Raw genomic sequence first — 27,014 nt, 5'->3', positions numbered from 1 at the left:
CTGAACACAATGGCCCAAATGTGTTGCTTGGTACTGGTAGCATCATGCTGTAGGGACGCTTGCTACAGCAAGAACAGATAAGCTGTTCAAAGTTAACGAGAAGATGGAAACTGGAGACTGTGATGAAGATACAACATTGAGCAGAACAACAACCCTATGCAGCCAGAGCTACAATGGTTTAGATTAAAGAATGTTAATATGGTAAATAGCCTCATAAAAGTGCAGACCCAACCCCAATCAAGAATTTGTGGCAAGTCTTAAAAACTGATGCTTACAAAAACTCTATCCAATCTGACTGGTAGAAACATAACTCACAATCCTTGCAGCTGTAATTGTAGAAGCTGTTGGTTCTACAAAGTGTTGACTCGGGACCTGAATACATATACACACCAAACTTTTCAGATATTTGTTTTTGTTAAAATATCATAAGTCGTGAATCATTTTCCTTCCACTTCTCACTTGTGCACTACTTTGTGTTGGTCTTGCAATTAAAATCTTAATAAAATACATGTTACGATTGTAAATTGGAACAAGTTAAACATGTATTGATGTTTGTGCCAGCCAGAGTTTGTGTGCTCTACAGTAAAATAAAAATGTATTAAAAAAAATTATAAAAGTAAAAATTGCAAAAATAATCAATCTAAATGTCTTACTGACTCTTCAAAGCGTGCTATAAAAATGCACCTCATTGTTCAAAAATCCTGAGTCATTATTTAATATTTTGTTACATAAGAGCTAGAGCCTATTCTTACCTTTCAAAATGAACTTAATCAGTATTTCTTCAGACCTGATGACAGTTTTAATAACTTTCCATTCTGACTTTTGTTTTTCTTCATGTTCACTCTGGCACCTGATCAATTTCGGAACATTTATATCCTCTTAACACTGTGCACTTTTTTATTCAGCACCCTGTCACTAAGGTACATTTTGCCCATTTCATTTGTTGAAACTTAAAAAATTATATAAAAGATAACACAGCTTAATAAAATCAGATTTTACCTGACAACTTGGCATACAGCAGATGCAACACCTGAAGGATGATGCATCTCCTAGGTCCTCTGAAAAAACCTTCAAAAGGTTTGAAGGACAATAACAAAGACCACTTCAATAGATTACCAGAAGGTCTGACTCACTGGAGGGAAAATATGAAGAATTTATGGGTGGTTTAAAACGTTTGCCTTGAACTGTAAAAATATAATTTGCTTGAATTTTTTTTAAATACTTCAAAGACATGTCATACACTGAAACAAATTAATGTAGTTTTTTTGACGCAGTACTTTAACTATTCAACAGCCTGGGGCAGTCTTTATTACAGCATGTATTAAATAAATGAATCAGGGAAAATTGTGGACTGCCGAGAGGTCCGATTAGCACTCCTTTATAAGGGTACATAAATGTTATAAAGCATGTGAAATAAGAATTTTGCACCATTTTGTTGAAATCAGTAAGGTTTTCCCTGAGAATGAACATAATGTGATTGAAAATCTTTTTTATTTCTTCCTAACAAGCCCAGACTTGTCCAGATGATTCATATCCTTAGTGGACAAGCAAAAAATGATGTATAATATAAATCTACTTGGTTAAACTCTTCAGCTTCTGTGTTAGAGTCACAAAATACCAATAACAGCCTCAACCCTGAAGGTTTTGATCCTGGTGTATTTCTGCCTTTTATTCTGGTTGTCATGTTTCAAACACCCACAAGAAGTCCTTGTAAAACAATATAAACAATTGAACATTGCTTTGTTATTATTGGAGAAACAGCATTATGAATCAATGAACCACACATTTTGGCCAATAATTGCAGATCCCCACACATGGTTGAGCCTATATAGGTCAAAGAGTACCAGAGCTTGGAGCAAAATGGGATAAATCTCCTGCTGCTGCTGCTGAGATGAAATATAAATGACTGTCATTTCTGCTCAGATATAAGCAAGCCATTTTATCCCAGCAGCAACCGACTCATATCTAATTAACACCCTTATAACCACAGACACCCACGAAGAAACATAAATCCCATGATAAACAAACACCACTGATGCACTGCTCCCTTTCAGTCCACCCATATCTTCCTTGAGGATGTACGGCACACACAGCACTGCTGAGTGTCATGCCACAGTCTTCAAAGCCACCCAGACATGCCACTTTCACTGGAGGGAAAGGGGGAACTTCAGAGTGTGGCAGAGAAAATGAAAGGTGACATTTTTTTATTAAGGCCTGGTTTGAAACTTACCGGAGGTTTGCCAGTGTTCTGAACCAGCCACGGCTCCTTGACACGCTGCATCGAGGAGTAGCAGAGCGGGACACGTTAGAGAAAAAAGGGGAGGTTCAAAGATGGAGACAAAAGAACATTTTAAAAATGAAGGTGAAAGTAACACACTAGGGACACAAATCAAACTTGGCAGTGCCACATTTATATAAACCACACTGAATATTTATTGCAACTTAGGTTATTTTAAGACATAAAACAGGTCTGGAAAAAATATATACAAACAGAGAACACACCTTGAGGGATTGGAAGATCTACATATTCGCTATTCTGTGAAAAAGTAATTGCCCCTTACCAATTTCTTTTGTTTTTGCTTTTTTGCAACACTTAAATGCTTCAGATCACTGAATAAATGTGATCTCAATGTCCATGAATTAGACAACGATAAAATGTGTAAGTACAAAAATCAGTTCTGAATTGAAGATTTAATTTATTAATGGATAAAAGACCAGCCAAACCATAAGTTTTAAATGTAATGTTCCCCTTGTTGTTTTGGACAGTTAAGTTAAATGGCACTAAGGCCAATTAAGAGGTTACTTCAATAGAACCTGCCTAGCAGAACAAAGTAGGGGAAAAGATCTCAAAAAGCAAAGTGTGCCCCGATCTAAAGAAAATCACAAAAGAAACAAAGTCACTGGCATCTATCAGACACAAAAAAACTGGACATGAAACGAAGCAGGCTCAGGTCCTAATTATGGTTAAAGTATGTTCACCTGTGGTTAGCTGACCTTAACGGCAGCAACAACACGACCTGTTTTCATACTTTTTTTCATACTTATTTCACATATTTTGTAGCTAAACACAGATAAATTGCATGAGCGGAAAACGTGTTGTAATATAAACATCGCCCATCAGACTTAAGGTGAGAAACTAATTCACTAATGATGGTCGAAGGACAAATAGAACTAGAGATTCACAGGAACTTCAATATGTTTGAACAGTTAAATTGAACGGGAAAATCGCTGGAAAATGGGCAATACTACTTTGGATGAACATTGCCAAACTACGATTCTCTTAACAGTCTTACGAGCAGCTGCTTTGCGGACTTTGTGAGCGCGAATCACGCAACTCTCCCTGCTTCAACCACTGGTGAGTGAATTCTTTAATTACTGGTAAAAAGTTTGCTTGATTTTGTTGAGATTTGTTTTGTCTATGTTGTTGCTTTGAGTGAAAGTGTCTGTATATCAATGAAAGGATCTACTGGTTTATCCTTGCTTTGCCTTCTGTGCGTTTCAAATTCTCATTGAAATGTTCATAGTTTTGCGCTGGTTTTGATTTTTCGTTTTGTTCAAGTTCTAATCTGTTTTCTGTTATTTAACAATAAATAAAGTATGAACCCTGATGCTTTTGGATAATGGCTTATGCACTGAATCTGAGCTGCACTGAAGTGTTAGGTTTATCTTTTAACTTTCTCTGTTTGCAGCAGAGGTTAAAACACTCGGAGCACTTTGTCTCTTTAAAATGTTTAAATGTTTCTGATAAGAGCTATATGCATCTTCTGTTTATTCTATCACTAAGCTCCTTACCCCCCACCCAGAATAACTTGTGGCAAGTACTCAGACTAAGAGCTTGATTAGGAGTAGTCTGACTAAAATTGGTGTTAACATCCTGCTTAACAATAGTTAATTCATGGACAAAATAATTTGGCTGCATCTCAACAAATGTAAAATCAGAGCCAGTTTATTTAGTTCAATTGTCCAATACAAGAAGTGAAACAGATATGTATTAGACCTATGATGAGACGTTTCAAGTGTTTGTTTGATATTATGGCTTACAAATAATGGAAACCCAAACTTCAGTGTGCCACACAATTTAAAAATTACAACTTAGATATACCACAAAGGATTGTAATAGGCTATATAAATTGTGGCCAACTGATCAGTGTATCTGCTGTGCTGTACATTATATGTAATCACTCGTCGTCTTCCTTGGTTTAGGAATGGCTTTACACATACAGGTCCTTCTCAAATTATTAGCATATTGTGATAAAGTTCATTATTTTCCATAATGTCATGATGAAAATTTAACATTCATATATTTTAGATTCATTGCACACTAACTGAAATATTTCAGGTCTTTTATTGTCTTAATACAGATGATTTTGGCATACAGCTCATGAAAACCCAAAAGTCCTATCTCACAAAATTAGCACATTTCATCCGACCAATAAAAGAAAAGTGTTTTTTAATACAAAAAACGTCAACCTTCAAATAATCATGTACAGTTATGCACTCAGTACTTGGTCGGGAATCCTTTGCAGAAATGACTGCTTCAATGCGGCGTAGCATGGAGGCAATCGGCCCAGGATGCTTCGATAGCGGCCTTTAGCTCATCCAGAGTGTTGGGTCTTGAGTCTCTCAACGTTCTCTTTACAATATCCCACAGATTCTCTATGGGGTTCAGGTCAGGAGAGTTGGCAGGCCAATTGAGCACAGTGATACCATGGTCAGTAAACCATTTACCAGTGGTTTTGGCACTGAATGAAATCTTCATCTCCTTAAAGCTTTTCAGCAGATGGAAGCATGAAGTGCTCCAAAATCTCCTGATAGCTAGCTGCATTGACCCTGCCCTTGATAAAACACAGTGGACCAACACCAGCAGCTGACACGGCACCCCAGACCATCACTGTCTGTGGGTACTTGACACTGGACTTCTGGCATTTTGGCATTTCCTTCTCCCCAGTCTTCCTCCAGACTCTGGCACCTTGATTTCCGAATGACATGCAGAATTTGGTTTCATCTGAAAAAAGTACTTTGGACCACTGAGCAACAGTCCAGTGCTGCTTCTCTGTAGCCCAGGTCTGGGGAATGCGGCACCTGTAGCCCATTTCCTGCACACGCCTGTGCACGGTGGCTCTGGATGTTTCTACTCCAGACTCAGTCCACTGCTTCCACAGGTCCCCCAAGGTCTGGAATCGGCCCTTCTCCACAATCTTCCTCAGGGTCCGGTCACCTCTTCTCGTTGTGCACCGTTTTCTGCCACACTTTTTCCTTCCCACAGACTTCCCACTGAGGTGCCTTGATACAGCACTCTGGGAACAGCCTATTCGTACAGAAATTTATTTCTGTGTCTTACCCTCTTGCTTGAGGGTGTCAATAGTGGCCTTCTGGACAGCAGTCAGGTCGGCAGTCTTACCCATGATTGGGGTTTTGAGTGATGAACCAGGCTGGGAGTTTTAAAGGCCTCAGGAATCTTTTGCAGGTGTTTAGAGTTAACTCGTTGATTCAGATGATTAGGTTTATAGCTCGTTTAGAGACCCTTTTAATGATATGCTAATTTTGTGAGATAGGAATTTTGGGTTTTCATGAGCTGTATGCCAAAATCATCCGTATTAAGACAATAAAAGACCTGAAATATTTCAGTTAGTGTGCAATGAACCTAAAATATATGAATGTTAAATTTTCATCATGACATTATGGAAAATAATGAACTTTATCACAATATGCTAATATTTTGAGAAGGACCTGTATTATGTAACTCATGTTCTGAAAAGGTCTGTGTGGTGGCTCTTATAGCAGAGATTCTTGACTTGTGAATTTTCCCCCACACTCTTAAATGGGCTTTACTTCACAATCTCCTAAAGGCTGTGGTTATCTATATCTTTTGAAGTTTTTCTGACACACTTTTTCCTTCCACTCAGCTTTCCACTATTTTGATGAATATATCAGTGTGTGAACAGCCAGCTTCTTTAACAATGACCTTTTATGGATTGTTCTCCTTATGGAGGGTATAAATGACTGCCTGCTCAACAAAGTTCAAATCAGCAGGCCTCCTCATAGTTATGTAGGCCATAACATGGCCATAAAGTAACATTTCCCCATTACAAATCTGAGAAACTCAGTTTGGTGTTTCCATTAGCTTTGAGTCATAATATTTAATATTAACAAAAATAAAAAAAACTTGAAATATATCACACTGTGTAATGACTCATATTCAAATTTATTGAGCTGCACTTTATAAATATTTTACAGCTACTACACAGCCACTAAGAGGCAGTGTTGTCAATAAATGACTTAAGTGGTGCATACAGTAGGTGTTTGTAGTATTGTAATATTGTGCCGTGCAGAGTTGATACTCACCACTGGATGATTTTATAAGAGCAGCGACATATGCACTGAATTTGTCTGAGTTTTCATAGTGTTTAGCATTCGAGTATTTCTTTGTTTTGATATTTGCCAAACCAGTATTTCAGCGTCTCATCGCCAGAATAAAGTCTGAAATTGAACTCTTCATTATCTCAGGTTCCATCTAGGTTTTCATAATGGTTTGGAGCGAAGTGAAACTTGTATGAAATATAAGATCACTCACAGTTTACCACTAAGGTTCCAAATGTCGTAGCTTCACCCAGGGCACTCCTGGCAACCACTTTATACTCGCCAGCATCTTCAGGAGAGCATCTTTTTGGAGAGTAAAGAATATTGTTTAAATTTTTGACATAAAAAAATAAGCATTTTACGTGTAGTTGTCTAGCTGAATCAAATTGATCGTATAAATGAAATCACAACCTGAAGGGGAAAGATAATGTGATGTATTGATCAACTTCTTAACTTATTCAATTTCTATTTCATCCATTCACCCACATTCAGCTTTCTGTAAAAGATTTTCAGTGCTAATAAAACTCTTAACCTTCTGATCTCCAGGACACTGAGCCCAAAGTTTTCTTGGAGGCTGTAAGTCCATGGTCGGGAAGAAATTATCAGTGGTTCACCATCTTTGTACCTGAAGAATGAGTAAACAGGATTTGTTGAAATGACCTTTGAAAACAAAAGCTGGATTTTGATGCTGCAAGCTCTTGATTACTGGTATCTAGCCTTCTAAATCAAGGGAAAGTTTGGACGAATGTACACAGCAGAAGGGAAGCCTTTGATCTTTCATTCTCTCATGTGCCGAGTTTTGTTGAGCGCAGACCTTTGCAGCTCATTGGGTTTGATAGGTCCCATATGGGTTGGTCAAACTCATGAGCCACAGGATATTTTGATCTCATTGTTCATGAATACGTAGTATCCTCAGCCCTTTCATCAGCTAGTCTCACAGCAGCTTAGGTCTCAGGGTCAACAGTTTGGCCAACTTCCTGAATTTGCACAGGTAATTTTATATTAATACACATCCCAGTATTCAGCTCAGGGACCTCACTGCTCTGGAGGAAAGTGTTTTCTGCCACACACTAAAATTCTTTTAATCTAGTTTTGTTCTATTGTTTGTCTGCAACTGTTTTTTAATGAATGTTTGTTTCTAATAGTTACATGGCCAACAGTTCTTTTTATGGCTTCTTTAATATTGCATAAGTGAAAATAACCACATTTTATCAGCTTTTTACAGCAGAATGAAAGCTGATTCTGATTTACATTTTGCCAATGGCTACCCATGATAGATTTGATGGCCCCTGTCAATAGATCATCTCAAGCCATAGGAATGACCTGTAGGAGAGACACATGCTCATTCATACCACTCAACCTTTGGGGGCGGACAACCCTGGACACTGCAGGAGAGTATCACTGTCATCCCTTCCCAGACTGTGTGAGCTCTCAGAGGGACTGCAAAGTCTGGAGCTTTCTGACTCAGCTTCTCCAAGTACTTCATGTGGGTAGACTTTTTCTTTTCTGCCTGAAATGCAGATGATTGAAAGACAGTATTTTAAGAACCTAATGGATTCTGCAGAGGATAAGGAAAATGAAACTAAAGAAAGGGACAAACTTTGTGGTAATTGGAAAAGAAAAAATGAGCTAAGTGAAACTAAATGTAAATTTGTTTTTGACAAATGTTTTTGGAATTTATTTTTTTGATAAGCTTTTTCATTCACTATAAACAGACAATTAAGCTAATATCTAAAGAGTTTTTAAACAGGACTAACTTCTGAGTTTGCTCTGTTCATTGCAAAAGTATTCATACCTCTTAAATGCTTTGACAAGTTTGTCAAGTAATAACCACAAACCTAAATGCACTTTACTGGGAGTATATGTGAATGAATATGTGATGGGCCAGTACAAAGTAGTTCACCTCTATGAAGTGGAAGGAGAATAATAATGAAAAAATAAATACAAATCCAGCCTATAACAGCAACTGTTGCATGGATTTTTAATCCACCCCTCATCTCTGAATAAATAAAATCCTTTGAAACAAGTTACCTTTTCAAATGGTTCTCCTGTGTGTAATTCAATGTCAGTCTAATTACAGCTGTTTTGTGGAGGCCTCAGAGGTCTGTTAGAGAACTTTAGTGAGCAAACTATGAAGATAATGCTGTGGAGAAGTTTAAAGTAGGGTTAGGTAATAAAATAATACTCTAAGGTTTGGTCATCTTGTTGACTAAGAATGGGCATCCATTTAATTGTCAAGCCTGACAAGAGGCACATTAGTCAGAAGCACACATGAGGTCAGTAATAACTCTGGGTGAGCTGTAGAGATGCACAGCTTAGGTGAGAGAATCTGTAGCCAGCCGAAGTATTAATAGTGCACACAAAATTTATGGCCTTAAAACATGTGGAAGAAAGTTCCTTGGTGGGATGAGACATGTATCAAGCTTTCTGGCCTTCATTGTAAAATGGTATGTATGGCAGAAATCACTGCACTTTACTCTGAACACTCTATTCCCACCATGAAACATGTTGGTGGCAGCATCATGTTGGGACAGAGAAGATGGTCATATTTGAGGGGAAGATGAATACAGAGCAATTCTGGAAGAAAACCTGTTAGAGGCTGTAAAAGACTCGACACTGGGGCAGAGGTTAACGCTTTTAGCAGAACAACGACCCTAAACATAGTTATATCTACAAATGGTTGTTTAGATGAAAGCATATTCATGTTAGAAGTCCAGTTTTCAGACTTTTCCTGGGGAATAATCTTGATAACAAGTGGTTGTTGTTTTTTCTTCACAATTGAACACTGCATTGTATTGGTCTTTCATGCAAGATCCCTGTAAAATATATTGTACTAAAAATATAGAAAGATTTAAGGGGTGTGAATACTTCTGTAAGGCAGTGTGTGTGTATATGTATTTAATCTAGACATCTACCCATTAAGGCATATATCTACCTACCTGTCTGCGAAGTGCCATTTTGTCAACATGACTGCGCAACACATGCTGGTTCCTGATAACGTCCATCTCAACCCTCTCAGCCTCATTTCCAAACCAAGTCCACTTCTCTCTGTGATACTCCTCATCAGCAGCCATCGTTTCTTGCAGAATGTCCCTGAAAGAAATGATTAAGAAAGTTATAAACAGTTTTTTGAGATCATTACCGATTGTTTATTAGTTACATAAGGTGACCAGTGGCAGTAGTATAGCTGACATAATTGCAAAACAACAGTACCCCCCATATGGTTGTATTACCCAGTCTTTAATTTTATTTTGGCAAAGTGAGATAAGAGACAACAATTATAGCATGTTGTGGAATAGCAGCAAGGAGCCAAGGTCCTTCATGTGAATAAAAAGATGTAATTCTGTTTTCATTTTTCTTTTTTTTATTTTGTGCAAAAAAATTTTAGTTTTTTTTGACTCTTTAAAAAGCTCAGGGTTGAGGATCGTTGCTTTGTCCCTCTGTCGTATTGCATAATGGGCTTGATTTGCTCTCATGTTCAAAGCGAGTTAGAAGCTATTCTTTCAGGACAGGAAAATCAAACCCAGCTGCCACTTCTAATTTATTTGAATTTGATATATTATGTGCTGCTACCAAAAAAAATCTGTCACGTTGATGTTTCAGGAATCATTTACATGTGGACAGTTCAAAGTGATTCTGTGTCATTGGCTGTGTGGCCCTCTTAACTTCTCTTTTATGAAGCTGGGATTTTTTTTAGATTTAAGGTGTTAAACATTTTCTATTCAACCAACAGAAAATCAAATAGGCATCAAGGTGATAAATCATGTTTGGCATTTTTTGGTTTATCACTTATTGTGCCAACAAATAATGCACAGGTACATTTCAATAAATTAGAACAGAATAGAGAAGTTCATTTATTTCAGTAATTCAATTCAAAATCTGAATAACTGAAATGCAAAATGAGCAAATTTCATACGAAAGGAGGACTTGGGACCACTGAGCAACAGCCTTGTCCTTTTTCTCCTTAGCCCAGATAACGTGGCATTGATGTCGTTCCTTGTTTAAGATTAGCTTAACACGTGTAATGTAACAGTTGCAGTCCATATTTTGGGTATATCTGTATGTGGTGAAGCACTAACTCCAGCCACAGTGGGCAATGTCTAAATCTTGACCAAAGTATTTAATCAGTTTGCTTTACAATCCTCATGGCTGTGCTTATCCCTTATACTTTTGAATGTTTTTCTAATGCATGTTTTCCTTCCACTCAACTTTCCATTATTGTACTTGGTTACAATACTGTGTTCACAGCCAGCTTATTTAACGTTTTTGTTTTGTATAAAAACAATGTGCCCTCTTCTTGGAAGTGGGGTCACTGGCATCTGGATTGGCTGAGCGGGGATGGTAGAGCTGAGCTGGATAATGTTTCTACCTGGGATATTGTTACAGTGGCCGTGATCTGTCTGTGTGGTGGCCGGGGACCTCTTGCCGGGTGAGTTTGTCCCATCTTGGTGTGGGGTCGGGGGTTCCCTTGTGAGCACGGTGCTCGACGGTATCTGCCCTGTTGCGCCTGTGAGCGCAGCTGGGATGGCGTTACCAGGGGCCCTTGCCTAGCTGTTGGGGCGTGCTATGTGGTTGGGGCAGGATGCAGCAAGGGTGCTTGGAGCAGGGCTGTGTGTGGAGCTTGCGCTGTGTGGTGTTGCTTCATTGGCTTTTCAGGGGTGTGGCCATGTGCTGTGGGGGGGAATTCATGGCATTTGGGTTCGGAGCATTTGTTTTGATATCCGTGTCCTTGTTGGGGGTGGCCCAGTGGGGAAATTCATGTCAGGGTTTATTTGGGGTGGGGTTGGGATCGTAATTCATTGGGGGGGTTAGGACTATTTTATTCTGTGGCGACTCTGGTTGGCAGGCTGGTGTGGACCATGTAGATCCCTCTTTTGTACATGCCCCCCTCTCCACATGAGGACCGGGGTCGTTGGGGACTGGGGTCTGTGCGGGAGGGCCGGGGTTGCTCAGGTTCATGCATGAGCGTAGGCAAGCCCGACTAGCCAGGTTCAGGTGCTGGGGCGGTCTGCCTGTCTCCACCCACGGAGGGAAGGGAACCACCTCCTGGGTCCGGGGGCTGGTTGTAGCTATGGGGTATCGGCACCTGGACCTGGTAGTATAGAGTATGTATGGGGAGTGTGAATCAGTGTATGATGTCCATTGTTTGTCTTTACGTTGGGTGCGTGCGTGTGAGTGTTTTTATGTGTATGGATGAGGGTGGGAATGTGTGATTGTGACAGTGTGCCTGTTTTTTTGTGGGCTGCGTCCTCTCCTGGATCTCTTTAGGCCCCCCATCAAATGTGGGGCCTATTCCCTCCTTGCCACACTACCTGCCAGTGGTTAGTGTCTCTGCCCGCCGGTGTACCTGTGGTTCTCGGTATCTGGGACTGGGTGCTTTGGTGTGTGCTGGCTCACTCCTGGTGGCTGCTTGCCGGAGCCTGGACCCCTGGGGTCTGTCGGGCCTCTGCTTGGGGAGTGATGTGTCCGAGGGTCTCGGGTCTCTGAGTCCATGGCTGGATCTGCTCGGGTGTAGACGGCTGCCGGCAGGGCCTGTGGGCTTGTCGCTGCAGCTCCCTGGGGCTTCTGTACTGTGGCTGCTGGGTGGTTCCCCTGGGATTCTCCCCTGCTCCTCTCTGGGGGGGTTGCAGTAGTCCCATTGCATATTTCTATGGAGAAACCTTGTATACACAGGTGCGCTCGCACTCAGACCCACAGGTGTTTAGATTCAGGTGTTAACAGATACACAAATGTTCTATATTGAGCCACATTTACCACTAAAGACATCTTGCATTGATAAGTACTGTGCATTTTTCGGTAAAAAAGCTGGTAATATGAATGTTACTGTAGGCGTAGAAGCAATCAGAGTGTTATCTTCATCCTTCTTTCTTTCCTCCATTCTATTCTCCTTCTCTACCCCTTTTCCCTTTTGCCCCCCTTTCTCTCTTTCATGCTTCTTTTTTTTTCCTTTTCATTTTTGTCTCTGTGTCCATAACAACTGAAATAATCCCAAAGCAGTTTCTAATAGTTTCCTTTTCATAAATATCATGCAGAGCTTTAAATCGTTAGCTCTAATGCCCCACTTGTGAAAGTAAATCTGTTGGGCTTTTTCTTGGCACTCAGACAACAATTCTGAGCTCTACTCTGCAGGACAGGACACGGTTTAAAAAACAAACAAAAAAGATAGTCTTGGATTTTTCCTGCATTTTGTAGACATTTTCATAGCTGTTTCTCATCAACATAGGGGTATGTTTTCTGAACGATCTTTTGATTGGACAGTCCCCGGAGTTTAATTATTTGAGAACATACTTCACAAACACATACATTGCAGCAGCACTTGAGACTGAAACTTCAGTATTCAGACAAAGATTTCTCTGACTTGATGGCCAGTAGAGTAGAAATAATGGACCCCCAATTGGTTGTAGCTATTCTTTAAAATGCATAAACTGTTGAATGAGTATGCAAATAAATACACTTGCTTAGATTCATGTGCACTTGCAGTTGCTCAAAAACACAGCTTTAACTTGTGATCCTACTGGCTAATTTAGTGTGTGCCAGTGGCTTCAATAGATTTTGGCTCAAAGATGGTAAGCCTTGAGGGGTAAAACACAGATGTGGGTATGTGGAAGTTCATGGCTTAATAGTTGCTCTGAATGGAAAATTAAAATCGGCTGCTGCTAGTTATGTCTCGTCCTAAAACATGTAGACAAAATTGTGGAGAAACAATTATAGCATAGAAATGGCACATTTCAACACGAGACGTTTGCCGTATGTCTCCCCCTCTTTGACCCTCCTTCCTGTCTGCCTACTATCAAAAATAAAGCCCTCTATTGCCAAAAAAAAAGATAATTCAGAGTAAAATTAAAATGAGAAATGCATAACCCACATTTATACAAAAATAATAGAGAAATGACACAGGTAGCTTGCTCCATTTGATGACTCTCTATGCGGTTTACTGGATTCCCAAAGCCAGAGAAATTTCTTTTTTCCTCATCTGTTCTTGAACTTCTTTTTGTCAAGGCATGATGTGTTCCTTTTTCAGTTTTTTTTGCATACCTCATGTTGTTAGACAGGGTCTATATATGGTTTGTTGTTCCTACAGGTCACGCTGCATCTTTTTATTTTCTGCGTGGGTTGTCTTTGTCTGATATTGAAACGTATTTGATTTAAAACATGTGATGAACAAGCAAACAGGGAAAAAAAGAAATGTCACTTACAATTTACGCTGTTGATGAAGTTAACAAACTAGAGAGGTCACATACATTTTGACACAAGTGTTCTGGCTGTAGTGGATGCTGCTGCTGTTAAGCCTCCAAACACAAAGATCTTATTAAATCTTAAGACAGATGCTGTGTGACCCAGACAGGACAAGGTGCCCTTACAGCTAGAGAGGGATTTTGATAAAGCAAATCAAGTCACCAGAGGCAGCAATTCCCTAGCTTCTGTTCTCTGTGACCTAAACCTCTCTAGTCGGGGCTTATATTTAGATATGACACCCTCTTCCTGTACAGCTGAGCAGTAATCCTGGTCTGGCAACATGATCATGAGACACTCAGAGTAAAGGATAACTCTACAGTACATGCTATTAACAAAGTGCTCCTTGATTCCTATTCACTAATACATTAAAGACTCCATGTTCTGGTAGGAAATTACATCTGGTCACCAGCATGATATTACCGTTCTTTAATTGTGCTGTGAATCTTTCAGTTCACCTTTTTAATTGTTTGGGTTGTGAAAACAAATCTTCCACAAGAGTCCCTAATACAGTATGGTACATGTCATCAAACCTAATGAGTCCCTGAATTTAGAAATGTTTTCCTTATCTGGATCGAGAAACTCAGATATACAGTACACTTCATAACTATAACTTGGATCATCAATTATAGAACTGTGACTGAAAGAATCTGTAATCTTTCCTGACTCTATGCTTTGAGTGCCCAATTCTAATTTTAGGAAAATAATGGTTGGATTTTAGTCGCTTTGAAAAGGATTTCCTTTCAGATTAAGGGGACCAAAAAGCTCTGAAACACCCATGATGATCACTAGCTGGCAACAGCCATGGTTACAATGCATCATAATACAAAATAAGATTCAACGGTGCCTGTGTTTGTTTAACATAGCTACCCATACTCATTGAGCACAATAAGTGAGGAGTTTGTAAAGGACAGGGCCCAAAAACTGCTGGCAAAAGCCCACTCAAAGCTTTGCTTTGAGCTTTCTTGCCATAGTGCTTGTCAAGTTTTTTTTTTTTTTTTTTGTATAACGCTTTTCAGCAACAAGGCACTCAAGGCGCGGTACATAAGGAAAAACATTACAATGATACAGAAAATCAGAGGTAATTTAAAAAAATTTTAAATAAAATAAAGGGAATAGAATGATGGATAAGAAACGGAAAATTGGACTGAAAACGTAACTAACAATGCTTAGATGGCACAGTCAAAGACCACTCTAAACAAATAAGTTTTTAATCTTGATTTAAAGCAACTTAGGGTTTTGGTGCTTATACAGTTTTCTGAGAGTTTATTCCAGACTAGTGGAGCATAAGAACTAAAAGCTGCTTCTCCATGTTTAGTTCTGGTTTTGGGTGTGCAGAGTAGATTTGAGCCAGAAGACCTGAGAGGTCTGGCTGGTTGATACACTGACAACAGGTCTGTAATGTATTTTGGTGCTAAGCCATTCAGTGATTTATAGACTAACAGAAGTATTTTAAAGTCTATTCTCTGAGCTACAGGGAGCCAGTGTAGGGACTTTAGAACCAGGGTGATGTGCTCCACTTTCTTAGTTCTAGTGAGGACGTGGGCAGCAGCGTTCTGGATCAACTGCAGCTGTCTGATCGACTTTTTAAGCAGACCTGTGAAGACACTGTTGCAGTAATCAATTCTGCTAAAGATGAACGCATGAATTAGTTTTTCAAGGTCCTGCTGAGACATTAGTCCTTTTAATCCTGGAGATGTTCTTTAGGTGATAGAAGGCCGACCTTGTTGCTGTCTTTATGTGCCTCCTAAAGGTTCAGGTCTGAGTCCATCACTACACTCAGGTTTCGAGCCAGACTGGTGGTTTCTCGCTGTATTAACTGAAGCTGTGTGCTAACTTTTAACCGCTCTTCCTTTGGTCCAATAATTATTACGTATTTCAGTTTTGATTCAATTGAAGAAAGGTTTGGCCCATCCATGCATTGATTTCTTCTAAGCATTTACCCAGCGCTTGAATGGGTTCATAGTCACCTGCTAACGTATAGCTGTGTGTCGTCTGCATAGTTATGATAACTTACATTGTTGTTTATTAAAATCTGAGTTAGGGGGAGCATGTACATATTGAATAGAAGGGGCCCTAAGATGGACCCTTGGAGAACGCCACGTGATTTTTGGGATCTCTGATGTAAAGTTACCTACTGACACAAAAAAGTCCCTGTCCTTCAAGTAGGATTTAAACCAGTTGAGTGCTGTACCAGAAAGGCCGACCCAGTTTCCCGAGCGCTCTAATAAAATGGAGTGATCAACAGTGTCGAATGCTACACTAAGGTCCAATAATACCAACACTGTGGTTCTTCCACAGTCTGCATTTATACGGATGCCATTGAACAACTTGACAAGAGCAGTCTCTGTACTGTGGTGAGCAGGAAACCTGACTGGAAGATATCAAAGCAGTTGGTCGTTGTTAGGAAGTTGTTTAACTGCTGAAACACAGCTTTTTCAATAATCTTACTGATGAAAGGGAGGTTTGCTATAGGCCTGTAGTAGCAGCTTGTCCAAGTTGTTCTTTTTCAATCTCTGTGTTGAGTTTAGCCATTTCTGTTGGACAGAAACTCCTTTTGTCCTTGCTTTAATTGATGTGTAGTGTCTGCATAAAGGTAGCAATTCAAACCACATGAGCTTATTGAGAAGTTTCCTTTATGATGATATGGGCTTTTTGGAGACAGGGAACTGTGAAGACCTTCAAGTGTTGGGAGAGGGAAGCCAACGATCTTTTGGGCCGTGTTAATGACCCTCAGGAAAGCCTTCCTCTGAGCCACTGTACAGCTGCTGAACCAAACACATGTGCATTAGGTCATTATGCTCTCAGTAGGCCACAGATGAAAGGACATCAGCAGTCTGTGTGATTTTTTTTTTTTTTTTTCCCCTAAGCATCCTCAGGAGTTGCAGTTTCTGATGGGCCTTTTTCAGCACCTCAGAGGTGTTCACACTCCAGGTCAGGTTTTCCTTGATGTAGACTCCTGGCAAGTGGAAGTCAGCTGACCTTTCCACACTGTCCCTGCCAACTGTCAGTGGTGGAATGTCTGTTTTCTTCCTCCTGTAGTCAGTTTGGCCTTGGAGATGTTGAGAAGCAAGTTGTTCTCTGTGCACCACGCTGTCAGCCACTACACTTTGCCCCTTTTCAAACTCTTTTAGCATCTTGTATGATGACTTTGCCTAAATAATTAATAACTTAATATTTTTAGTCAGAGTTATAAACAGTCTTTAAATTCTTTATACCAAGTAAAACTTAGAAAGTGGTTGTTTTTGCTTTTCTTTGGAAGAATGTCTTTGTATTTGATTATCCAGATTATCATTAGTGCTATGATGACTGTCAAATATAATTCTGTACCCTCTTGCAGATGCTTCCTTCTCCTCTTTCTCTGTATTAAGATAAAGAGACAAAGTTTCTGCTGCATGACTCAGTTGAGTGATTATGGCTTATTGGTGGTGTGATATCCTGTAGAACAGCTACTGAAGGGCGCCAGCTGGCCTTATAGACATGAATGAATGAGATGGGGAAGAGGGGTTAGGTACTCACTTGGAGGGCAAAGCGCAAGGGGAACTTGACCCTCTCTTTTTTTCTTCTAGTAAGTGGGGAGATGGAGCATTTGATGGTGAGATTTGATTGATGGGATGAACAGTATGACAGGCACACATCATCTAGGAAGGAAGTCCTCAAACGAAAAGGGAGAGGGGCTTGCTCACAGTCTTGAATTCGGTATGAGAGAAAGAGTTTCAGTTTTCTTTTTTTTTGGCAATTTATAACCGCAAAATGATTCCTCAATCACGAAACTGAAAAATATCTTAAGGATGAGCTGCAGCTTGAGTTTTGACATTTCATGTGGGGTCAAGACATTTTTGCAGATATAGGCCTCCACATTGCATGCTCAAAAGATGTTAGAATTTAGAAGTTAGAAGCATGTTAGGTTGACTACACATTTATAATATCTTATGATAGACCTAATAACCATCAGACCTACTGCAAACATTTTACTGAAAATATTAACTTGGATCACAAATGTATTTAAATGCTATATTTTAAAGGATATCTATTTGTATTTATATATGTAACCCCTTAAAAAGTAAATATACTAGAAAGCTAAATTATATCAGTAATTTGTGACATGAAATTACAAGAAACTCATAGGCTCGTAACAAAAAGGCCACTTCTGCAGAAGCTGGCAGGCTGACAGAAGTGAAGCTGCCATACAATCGGTGCCACCAAGCCCTCTGACCACCATCAGCAGGCAAGGCAGGTGAAGTGTCTTGCCCAAGGATGTAACAATGAAGATGGACAGAGTGGGGGTCCCAATCAGCAACCCACCAGTTAAAGGACGAACCCCTACCACTGTCCCCACTGTCACCCCAGTGTACGGAAATGAAAATGTATGTGGAAGAAAAAAGTGTTGTGGAAGAATGTCACTACCACAGCCTTAGGAGAATTATAAAGCAAATCCCATTCAAGAGTTTGAGCAAAGTTCACAAGGCATGGACTACAGCTGTAGTCGGTGCTTGAAGAGCGAACAGATGCTGACTTATCCAGGACATTGGCTACAACTGTTACCTTCCTTGTGTTAAGTCACTCCTAAACTCCTGAAAGTGTCTTGAGGTCCTGTGGGAAGTTCCCACATTCAGTGATTATTATGAGCCATGTTAGCTACTGGTGTTTGTCTACTGTGTTTTATCAAGTCTATAGTTGGCACAATTATTCTGCAGAACATCTTAAAGAACACCCCCCGCCCTCACTGTTGCTTTATGGATGTGCGGTTTAAATTTTCCAGCTGGACTTGACATTAGCCCAACACTGCCAAAAGTTACTTTATCTAGATTATGGTCCATGGGGTCACTAAGCCTGGCTGGCCAGTACACTTACTTGACATAAACCACACAGTGACTTTATTGTCAAAATGAAGATTAGAGATACCAATGCCAATAATGCAGATGGGCTGGAGGCAGCTATTAAAGGTTTCTGGGCTTGATTGACCCCTCACCAGAGCCACAGACTCTTTGGCATGCAACACTGATGCAGTAATTAACACTAAAGGGGCCCTGACAAAGTACTAAATTCATATCCTGTACAGGACATGGGCAGATTTTTTGTAACCCAAAACATTTTAATTGGCCCTTGGAAAAATGTATATGAGAGCATAATGTCTCTTCTAGTACGTGACAAAAAGTGAAATGTTACAAGTGAATACCTGAGGGGACCTGCAGCCCAGGTGTTGTAAAAGTAATTGAGAAAAGCTACTGTAGATGCAGACAACAGTAAGTGATCTTATAGCTGTGCTGTCACTCTAGGCTGGACGGTCAACAAAAACAACTGTATAATAACATGGCTGGTATTCTGTCTCACCAAGTTCTGTGGCAGGATGAATTCTTCATGTTCAGGATCTCTTTGACAGACATCAGGTCTGCAGGAATGATGGGATGCAAATCAGAGCAGGAGACGTCCTCATCACTAAGGAATCCACAGCATGTGAGATAAAAAAAAACAAAAAACAACAAAACAAAAAAACTTGGATTAACACATTTTACATATCAAATGACACAAATAAAAGATAAGTGATAATTGGCAATCTTTAACTGCTAATTATGAGATTAAGGGTTACAATATCTGGATTATGGGTTAAAAATAGTATGCATTTTGTCATCGATTATAGCATATTATCCAGTCTTACTTTGTAAAACCATTATTCTCATGTACCACTAGAAAGCAGCATTGACTCCATTATTCTGTTTGAACAGTAGAACCGATTGTACCTCACAGTAACCTCTACTAATATCTAATATTAACAAATATAATCTACATGAGCCCTTATGTTACTAAGCACTATATCAAATGGTCAATTATTCTCAGTAAAGAAGCTGATTTTTATCAAACATTTTGCCTTCTAACTGTTCTTAGGACTTAGCAACGTGAATAGTGATACAAGCTGAACATCAGAAGCAGTGTGGAGTTTTACAGCCATGAAAAATAAAGCATCTTTGAAATGAAATTATTATGGATGATCTGGTACTTCACAGGGATCAGCCCTAAATGTGGACTAATTTGTTTTGTAAGGAGTTTATCTCTTGTTAGTTTTAAAATACTCTACAAATACTATATTGGAATTGGATTTAAATTAAGCTGCATTTTATATAGCCAGGTACTATTTAAAAAAAAAAAAAAAAAAAAAGATTGCAGTTCTTAGCTATAGGTTCTGACTAATTAAAGATTAAAAAAAAAACCTACTGCCAAAGACAGATGCAAACTTTATTAATCCTTTCTTGGAAACTGTTCAATTTTGTGCTTGCTTAAAGATCGACAGGTTTCGTAAATGAAACTAAGCAAAAAAACTAAACTTTATACTGATTTCTGTGTTCACACAAACTTCTATTATTAAAATCCCTAAATATTTTTATTTATTGTTGCTACTCTGAAAAGGCAACATAATTCATGTTTGTCTACAAAAACAATTAATAGGCCAGGACTGATTGGTCAGGTATTAAAGATTGGACTAAAACCTTTCCAATAGCTCATGATGAGGGTTTTGAGGTTTTTGCAAATCAAGTGACACAAAGTACAGAACAAGGTATGATTAAAGGGCTAGTTTAAATTAAAATCTTCACTTCAGGCGGGTCTGAATTACTGGAATTTCAAAGCACTTGAGTTTACACAGTGTGATCACAAAAAGAGATTACATCCAGTAGGTAGCAACTGTTACGGACAAAAATGCTTTGGGAGGAAAGGAGAGTAGGCAGACTGAGATTAAAGAAAAGCAACAGAAATTCAAATAACCACTTATAACAAGCATAGTATGCAGAGACCATTGCTGAACTCTAAACATGTCAATCCATGAAACAGGTGAGCTACAGCAGCAGATGGACCATAGCATGTGCCATTCCTAAAAACAGACAGCTGAGGCAACAGTTTGCACAGGTTCTGCAAAGATGAACAATATAAAAATGGGGGAAAAAAAATAAACATTTTGCCTGGTCCGAATAGTCTTAGTTTTATCTGCAATGTTCAGTTAGTAGAGATGAAATCATGGATCTATCTGGCCTATTTTCATTAGTTCAGCCAATGATGGTGGTGTTATGATGTGGTGGAGCATTTCTTGGCACATTTAGGGTCACAGCCTAGCAGTGTTTTTTGCTGAGCCCTGTCTGTCCGTCTCTTTTATGACTACAGTAGGTACCCATCTTTTGATGGCTACTCCCAGCTGGATAATGCACCATGTCACAAAGTTAAAATATTCTCAAACTGGTTTCTTCAATGGGTTTTCATGTACTCCAATCCCCTCCATCTCACCTGTGTAACTGAAAAATCTACATTGATGTGATGGTATCAGTGAACATGAACCAAAAGTCATAAAGAATGTTTCTGACACTGATTGTATCTATTCAGAAGGCAGTTCTAAAAGCGGAAGGGGGTCCAACTTGATAGGAGCAGGGTGTACCTAATAAGGTGACCAGTGAATGTTTGTTCCACAGGATCAATTCACTTAATGCATCACATGTGTTCTGTAAAGAAAAAAACAAACAAAAAAAACAATAGCAACTCAAACTGTGCAGCACACAATGTGACCCATTTTTACTCGTGTGAGAAATGTCATAACCATAATCAGGTGCCTTAGTTCTGACAATGTTCCCCTTTTTCTCACTGCTGTACTAACACACATGCTATTGTCTTCTGGGAGCTTATGTAATCGGGAAGAACATTGGTTACAGTTGTGAGGTCATGCATATACTAACAATGTGGGTTATAAGCCAAAGGGTTTTGGATCTAGTTAATGCTTTATTTACAGTACAGCGATTATGTTTTTGTGGCGTTTTTGCATCTAATCATTAGGAACCTTTAGCTACTACAGTGCATTTTTATCAATGTTTAATTGTGCTTGTATGTGTGCTCCAGTTGATGAGACGGAACATTAACTCAACATGATGAAACAAGGAAAAATAGCAGGCACTGGACATGTGCATGGAAGGGATTTTTAATGAAAAACATGACCAGTTGTTGTTTCCTTCAATAGACTGTCTCTTTAGGAATCCAAAGCACGTCCAGCCATGCAGATACACACTTGTCACACTTGCATAGACACTTATGACTGTACAACAGACTCATAAGAGGAAATAAATGTTCTCCGCTGCCATAAACCTAGCTGACCTTTTCTCTGGGCATCTTTATTGACAGGAGGCATGTACGTGCATTTATTGGTGACATTGCCTCTTATGGCAATGAGGTTGAAAGACATGTTTGGAAGTGGAGGAGCAAACATTAAATCCTCTCCTCTGTTTTGCAGATGAGTTCCGCTCTTTTAAAAGGAGTAATTACAGCTTAGAATTAAGTTTGTATGCTTTTTTTTTTTATGTTGTCTTACCTCTATGTTTAAAGTATTAGGTTAACGTTGACACAAAGTACAGTAAAATCCACCTGCGCAGAAATACAAACTCAGTTTATGTGCAAGAGCTGTTTATTTACTCAGGTGTGTGTGTGGCACAACCCCCAATCACCGTTGCTACTAATATCTACCCTCAGGCATTACTTTCCACAAGCCATCTCACAAATTGCAATGCAAATTAACATGACTTCTTGTTTTCTCTTGTTTGCCAGCCCAGAAATTTCCCCATTTCATGGTATTCTGAGAACAACTTCTGCTTTTCCTGTCTTATTTTTCTTTTACGCTTTGTTTAGATTCCCGCCCGAGTGCATTGCAGAACCTGGGGCTAGGTGGTATTGCTTGACTACAGCCACAGTTGGATACACAAAGAGGCAAACCCACAGGCCACAGTGTATAAACACACAGGTGCACCCAGTAAAGCCAGTGTGTGACTTATACTGTGTGCAGAAGATTGGGGGAAGTGATGTCGTGTGTTGATAAACAAGAAGAGCGTTCCTCAAAACATTAACAGGAGGAAATAAAAAGAGGAAAAATGGGATGATCTGCCCTCTTTGTTGGGTACATGTCAACCTCTATTACAGAACAACCTGTAAAGCTTTGCACACAGTGGGGGGATGGGATAAAGTACTTGAAACTATGGATCAAAAAATTGGTCTGTGTTCTTTTTTAAATGATTTTCTTTTTTGTCTTGTCACAAGCCAATTTTTTTTTCAACCGAAGGTGAAGATAAATCTGTGTGCGCAAAGTGAGGATGTTATTACAAAGCACCTGCTTTCTCTCATGATTCCTTTTTACACAAAGAGAGACATGTCCTCCAAGCTCAAGCTTAACTAAGCTTGATTGAGTAGAAAAGTGGGTCCAGTGCTTTTATTCTGCAAGTGGAGATTATAGGCCCACAGGTTACCCTAATTTAATCATTTGCAGCAGAGGAGGCTGTGAAAATGAAGCAAAATTGACTTGAGTGGCTTATATAGCAGTTTGAGAGGGATTTCTGATGAATCTCAGTACGATCCTTTGGGTTCACTGGTGTTTGCTGTGACATTTGTCTTGTCTTTAGCTAGAGAATGTGTAGATAAGCCTACTGTACAGTGAGTCAGTGTGACGATGATGAATACCATCTTAAAAGGCGATACAGGGAGTGCTGCTGAGATGTTTATGTAGGTGGCTGAGGTGGAAAGATTTATGATGAAAAAAGTAAAGCATAATAAATCCCTGCACAGTCGGATTTTACATGCATATAGTGACACAGAGGAAACAGATTATTGTAAACAACAAACGGGTGAAGAACTGGGGTATAAACACTGCAAGAATGTTTTGTGTTAATACTTCCCATTGTTCCTGTCATGGGTTTCTTATTTTTGCTTTTTTTACAGTTATACAGAGTACTAACTGAAAACCTATGTTAATTAGCATTTTTAGCATCAGTTTGTAATCCCTGTTATCCAGTCCTACAATTATCAATTGTTACAGATGTTAACATTTTACTTTTCGTCGCACTCTGAAGATTTGTGACTCTGACATTTGTTTCTCAGAAATTGAAACTAAAAGTTTAAATGTAACCATACAGATTCTTTCCTAACTCTAAGACCAAGTAGAGCCATCTCATCACACTCGCCACAAAAGGAAGCTAATGCCTCCTAAAGCGGATGAATTACTGCAACGCATCTTTATGAAGGATTTGCACCTGGAAGTGAAGGTCCTCTTCTTTATCTGGGAGGTAAGCTGCATGCTGTGAGACATCCGGGACGCCTGCTCCTCTTGCTCTTGCTGCGTCACCATCTTGGTTTCCATGGTAAACTACCCCAAATGGCACCTGTGAGTGGGTGGAGGGGAGCCAGGTGGAAAACAGTCAATGAGAATCTCACACCAAATGCACAGTAGTCATAACTGGGGGACTTAGTGTATTAGGAGTAAGTCAGGGTTATGTTCAAATGACTCGGTGTGTTTGAGGTAACCAGGCAAAATTAGTAGTTGAAGAATAAAGTGCAATTTTTGCCAGCATATTAGCACAGGTTGTTCAACCACTGCACTGGCAATGTAAATCCTTAAGGAAATCTTATAAAGGCTAATTTTTGGAATGATGATTAAATTTTGGTCTAATAATGTGTTGACGAAGCATTCTGTGGAAAGACGAAATTCGAGTGTTCAGCGTCCAACTGTGAATGCACAAAGCACTAAAACAGTTTTCAACTGAATGTTTTAATCCCTTAACAAAAGATCTTACCAGTATTAATGACAGTTCTCACTTTTGAAGCAGTGTTATTTCAGGTTGGAGTTAATATTGCATTAAGGTGTCTCTTGAGACCCATCCAGTATGAAAACAATTATTGTTATTACTACTAAAAACAATGTTTCAATTCTTAATTGATATCAACCACAGTTGGATTTGAGCTGCTAGCTAGTTTGCAGCTTCACCACTTTTTCCAAGCACTGCCATTTTGTGCTTATCTGCTTCCATTTTATACCCATGTGGTTAATGTCTACAAAGTTTTTATTTCTGAATTTCCAGAACTTGGGGAGAATTGTAAAAAATCCTAAATTTCACATTCTCACTTCAATTGCTCATTTTCTGAAGACTTTTTGTATAAGCTTATTTTTTTATTCATTTTTATTCTAATGACCAATTTAGCCAGCCTTGATCAAACTAAATTCACCTGACCTCCTGCTGGTAGATGTCCTCAAAGCTCATACACTTATTTGAAACATCCTCCCTGATGGTACAGTTTGATGCACAAAAATGTTGAAGATAACCACTCCAGTTTGCATCCAAAAAAGATGGGTGTAAAATGGCAAAACTGCTGATCTGCACTTTCAACAAAATCATCTAGATTCAATGTATTAACCTTTTTAATATTATTGTCAGTTCTTCTCAACAAGCTTAGAATATAGCAAACAAAGTGTTATAATTCTCAATTTAAAACGAAAAATATTAGGTCTTTATATTTGGTATATTGACAAATTGACTTTGCGTCTGTTTATTTACAAAGAGTAACTGACACCTGATGCTGTATTGGCTTCTTAAAGGAGTATCCCCTTCATTATGGAATAATTTAAAGGCTGATTGAAGAAAATGCCGAGGGTTGGAGTTGGGCGTGGGTGCAACCATATGGGTATCATTGGTAAATGATATTCAGGCTAAATCGGTCCTCGGTTATGTCTTTCTCTTCCCTTGCTCTGTTGGACTGGTTAACTATTTAGTGAATGGTTTAAATGCTATACATTCAAATTTGAAAACAAAAATAAAATACAGTGAAGTCTCTTTCAACTTGTGATTAAAGTTTTGGTTACTCAAAAAGGTGTGTTATAGTCCCATGTTAAATGAATCACCCTTTTGCAGACTGCTGAGCCCCTAATAATCCATTAGTCGAGGCTTGGCATGCTGGTGCACACACCCTGTCTGTCATTAATCATAGGGCTGCTCTAGGGAAGTGAACGCAGAATGCGCCCAACAAACAGAATCAGGTCGCGCCTGAGTGATGGCTTCATTCAACCATTCCCAAAGGAGCACACCTGTGTTTGCAGCATAATGTGTTGATTCTTCTCATCTTCTTCGATTACACTGTGGAAAACAGTGTGGCGTTATATAACAGGCTAATACACTGGCGGGTCAGTTGATTCCCTTGTTGTTATGGGATTTTTTTTGACCCGAGCAGTGGTGTACAAAGGCAAAGCTTTGTTTAAGCATTATTAATGGCAGGCTGACCTGTGGGCCATTAAAATTGATCAGTCTCTAGTATGTCTGGATACTGAGTGCCTGAAGGGAAGGGGCAGAAGCAAAGCAGTCTGAGTGAAGTGATCCCCAAACTCATATTTAACACTGTTTAGAAGAGGAGTGTATTCAGATGAATTATCTGTTCTGTTTGCTAAGGTAAGCAATGTCTGAACAAAATGAGAACTTGCTTTACGTCATCCCTAGAGAGTAATTAAAAGCTACATTCACTGAGGCCAAGAAAAGATTAGACCATTAAGATGTTCAACAAGCTGGAGAAGCTAAAAACTACACTCAAGAGGAACAAGAGAAAATAAGCCTCCCTGACAATCGAAAGAGTGTCTAATTAACAGCACTTTGCAGATGTGTTGGAGAGGAATGCAATTTATAGTCCTAATGTTTATGTGCACGGTAGTGCATCAATATCCTGTCTTTATTGATGCCAGGTAAAACCCTCTTGAATACTGTTTGTAGTATATCTAGAAAAGGTCAAAGTAACTAGACCCCACTTACCCTTTCTTCAAAAGCAAAGCAGATGAGGTCTTTTGGCTGTCAGTAATCTGTAGGACAAATATATCCCAGTTCCTTTTCTGGCTGCCTGTCTTCCTCTCACCTTAAAGATGTTCAGTCTTGGTGAGTGGTAATATAGAGAAGCGAGACACCGTCTGTTCCTCTGTCTCCTATGTCTGTTACTGAAGCGATGAGGGTGACCCTAAACACAAAGGGTCCTCCAGTGCCAAGTATGTGCACCACACAATGCTCTTTCATTCTTAAGTTGGTAAATATAGACTAACAACCTCCCCTACCCATAAATGCCCTCAACCCTGGCTGCACTTGTTTCTAAAAGGACTTACAAAGTCACCACTGCAGGCACATTCAGAGATTACTTTCAGCCATATTGATTTAGAGATATGTCTCTGGACAAGCAGCAATGACACAACTGCACCTGTACAATACAAGAAGAGCTGCTGAAAAGAACTGGACTGGCCATACCTCCAACTGACAATGAAAGAACTAGATATTTTCAACCCTCTCAGCACTACCCCATCTGGGTGTGATTGTGAAAAATTTGACATCAGAACAGGATTCAGCCTTACAACAAAAGAGAAAATGGAGAAAATGAGGAAAGGAAGGAATATAAAAAACAAAAGGAACAAACAACTGAACAATCAAGCATGTGTTTTCTTTTTAAAAAACACTGCTCCGGTCTTGAAAGTATGACAATAATGTTGTGGCTCTTAAGACTTCATTTTGTTTTGGTCTAAAATATCTAACCTGTTGGAATGTTATGAACTTCAGTGAAAGAATTGTCATTGCTGTGTGTGCAATATTGTAATGGTGAAAGATTGC

At 39.3% G+C, this 27,014-nt stretch overlaps 1 protein-coding gene across 1 annotated transcript in view; it reads right to left on the bottom strand.

The window, feature by feature from the left end:
* The window catches only part of myom3 (myomesin 3), an 84,046-nt gene extending 57,714 nt beyond the window's left edge, over positions 1-26,332 (bottom strand). The window contains exons 1-8 of the mRNA XM_047360859.1: positions 26,178-26,332; positions 23,640-23,768; positions 18,928-19,032; positions 9,300-9,453; positions 7,713-7,870; positions 6,893-6,985; positions 6,575-6,663; positions 2,231-2,275 (exon numbers count right to left, since the gene is read on the bottom strand). Of these exons, the coding sequence (XP_047216815.1) occupies positions 2,231-2,275; positions 6,575-6,663; positions 6,893-6,985; positions 7,713-7,870; positions 9,300-9,453; positions 18,928-19,032; positions 23,640-23,746 (751 nt within the window). The 5' untranslated portion in view covers positions 23,747-23,768; positions 26,178-26,332. The remainder of the gene's footprint in view (positions 1-2,230; positions 2,276-6,574; positions 6,664-6,892; positions 6,986-7,712; positions 7,871-9,299; positions 9,454-18,927; positions 19,033-23,639; positions 23,769-26,177) is intronic.
* Positions 26,333-27,014: the final 682 nt, after the last annotated feature.

This window comes from Girardinichthys multiradiatus, chromosome 3 (genome assembly GCF_021462225.1).
Source record: "Girardinichthys multiradiatus isolate DD_20200921_A chromosome 3, DD_fGirMul_XY1, whole genome shotgun sequence".
Taxonomy (NCBI): Eukaryota; Metazoa; Chordata; class Actinopteri; order Cyprinodontiformes; family Goodeidae; genus Girardinichthys; species Girardinichthys multiradiatus.
Note: the sequence above shows the minus strand (reverse complement) of the source record. Positions and strands in the feature narration are given on the sequence as shown.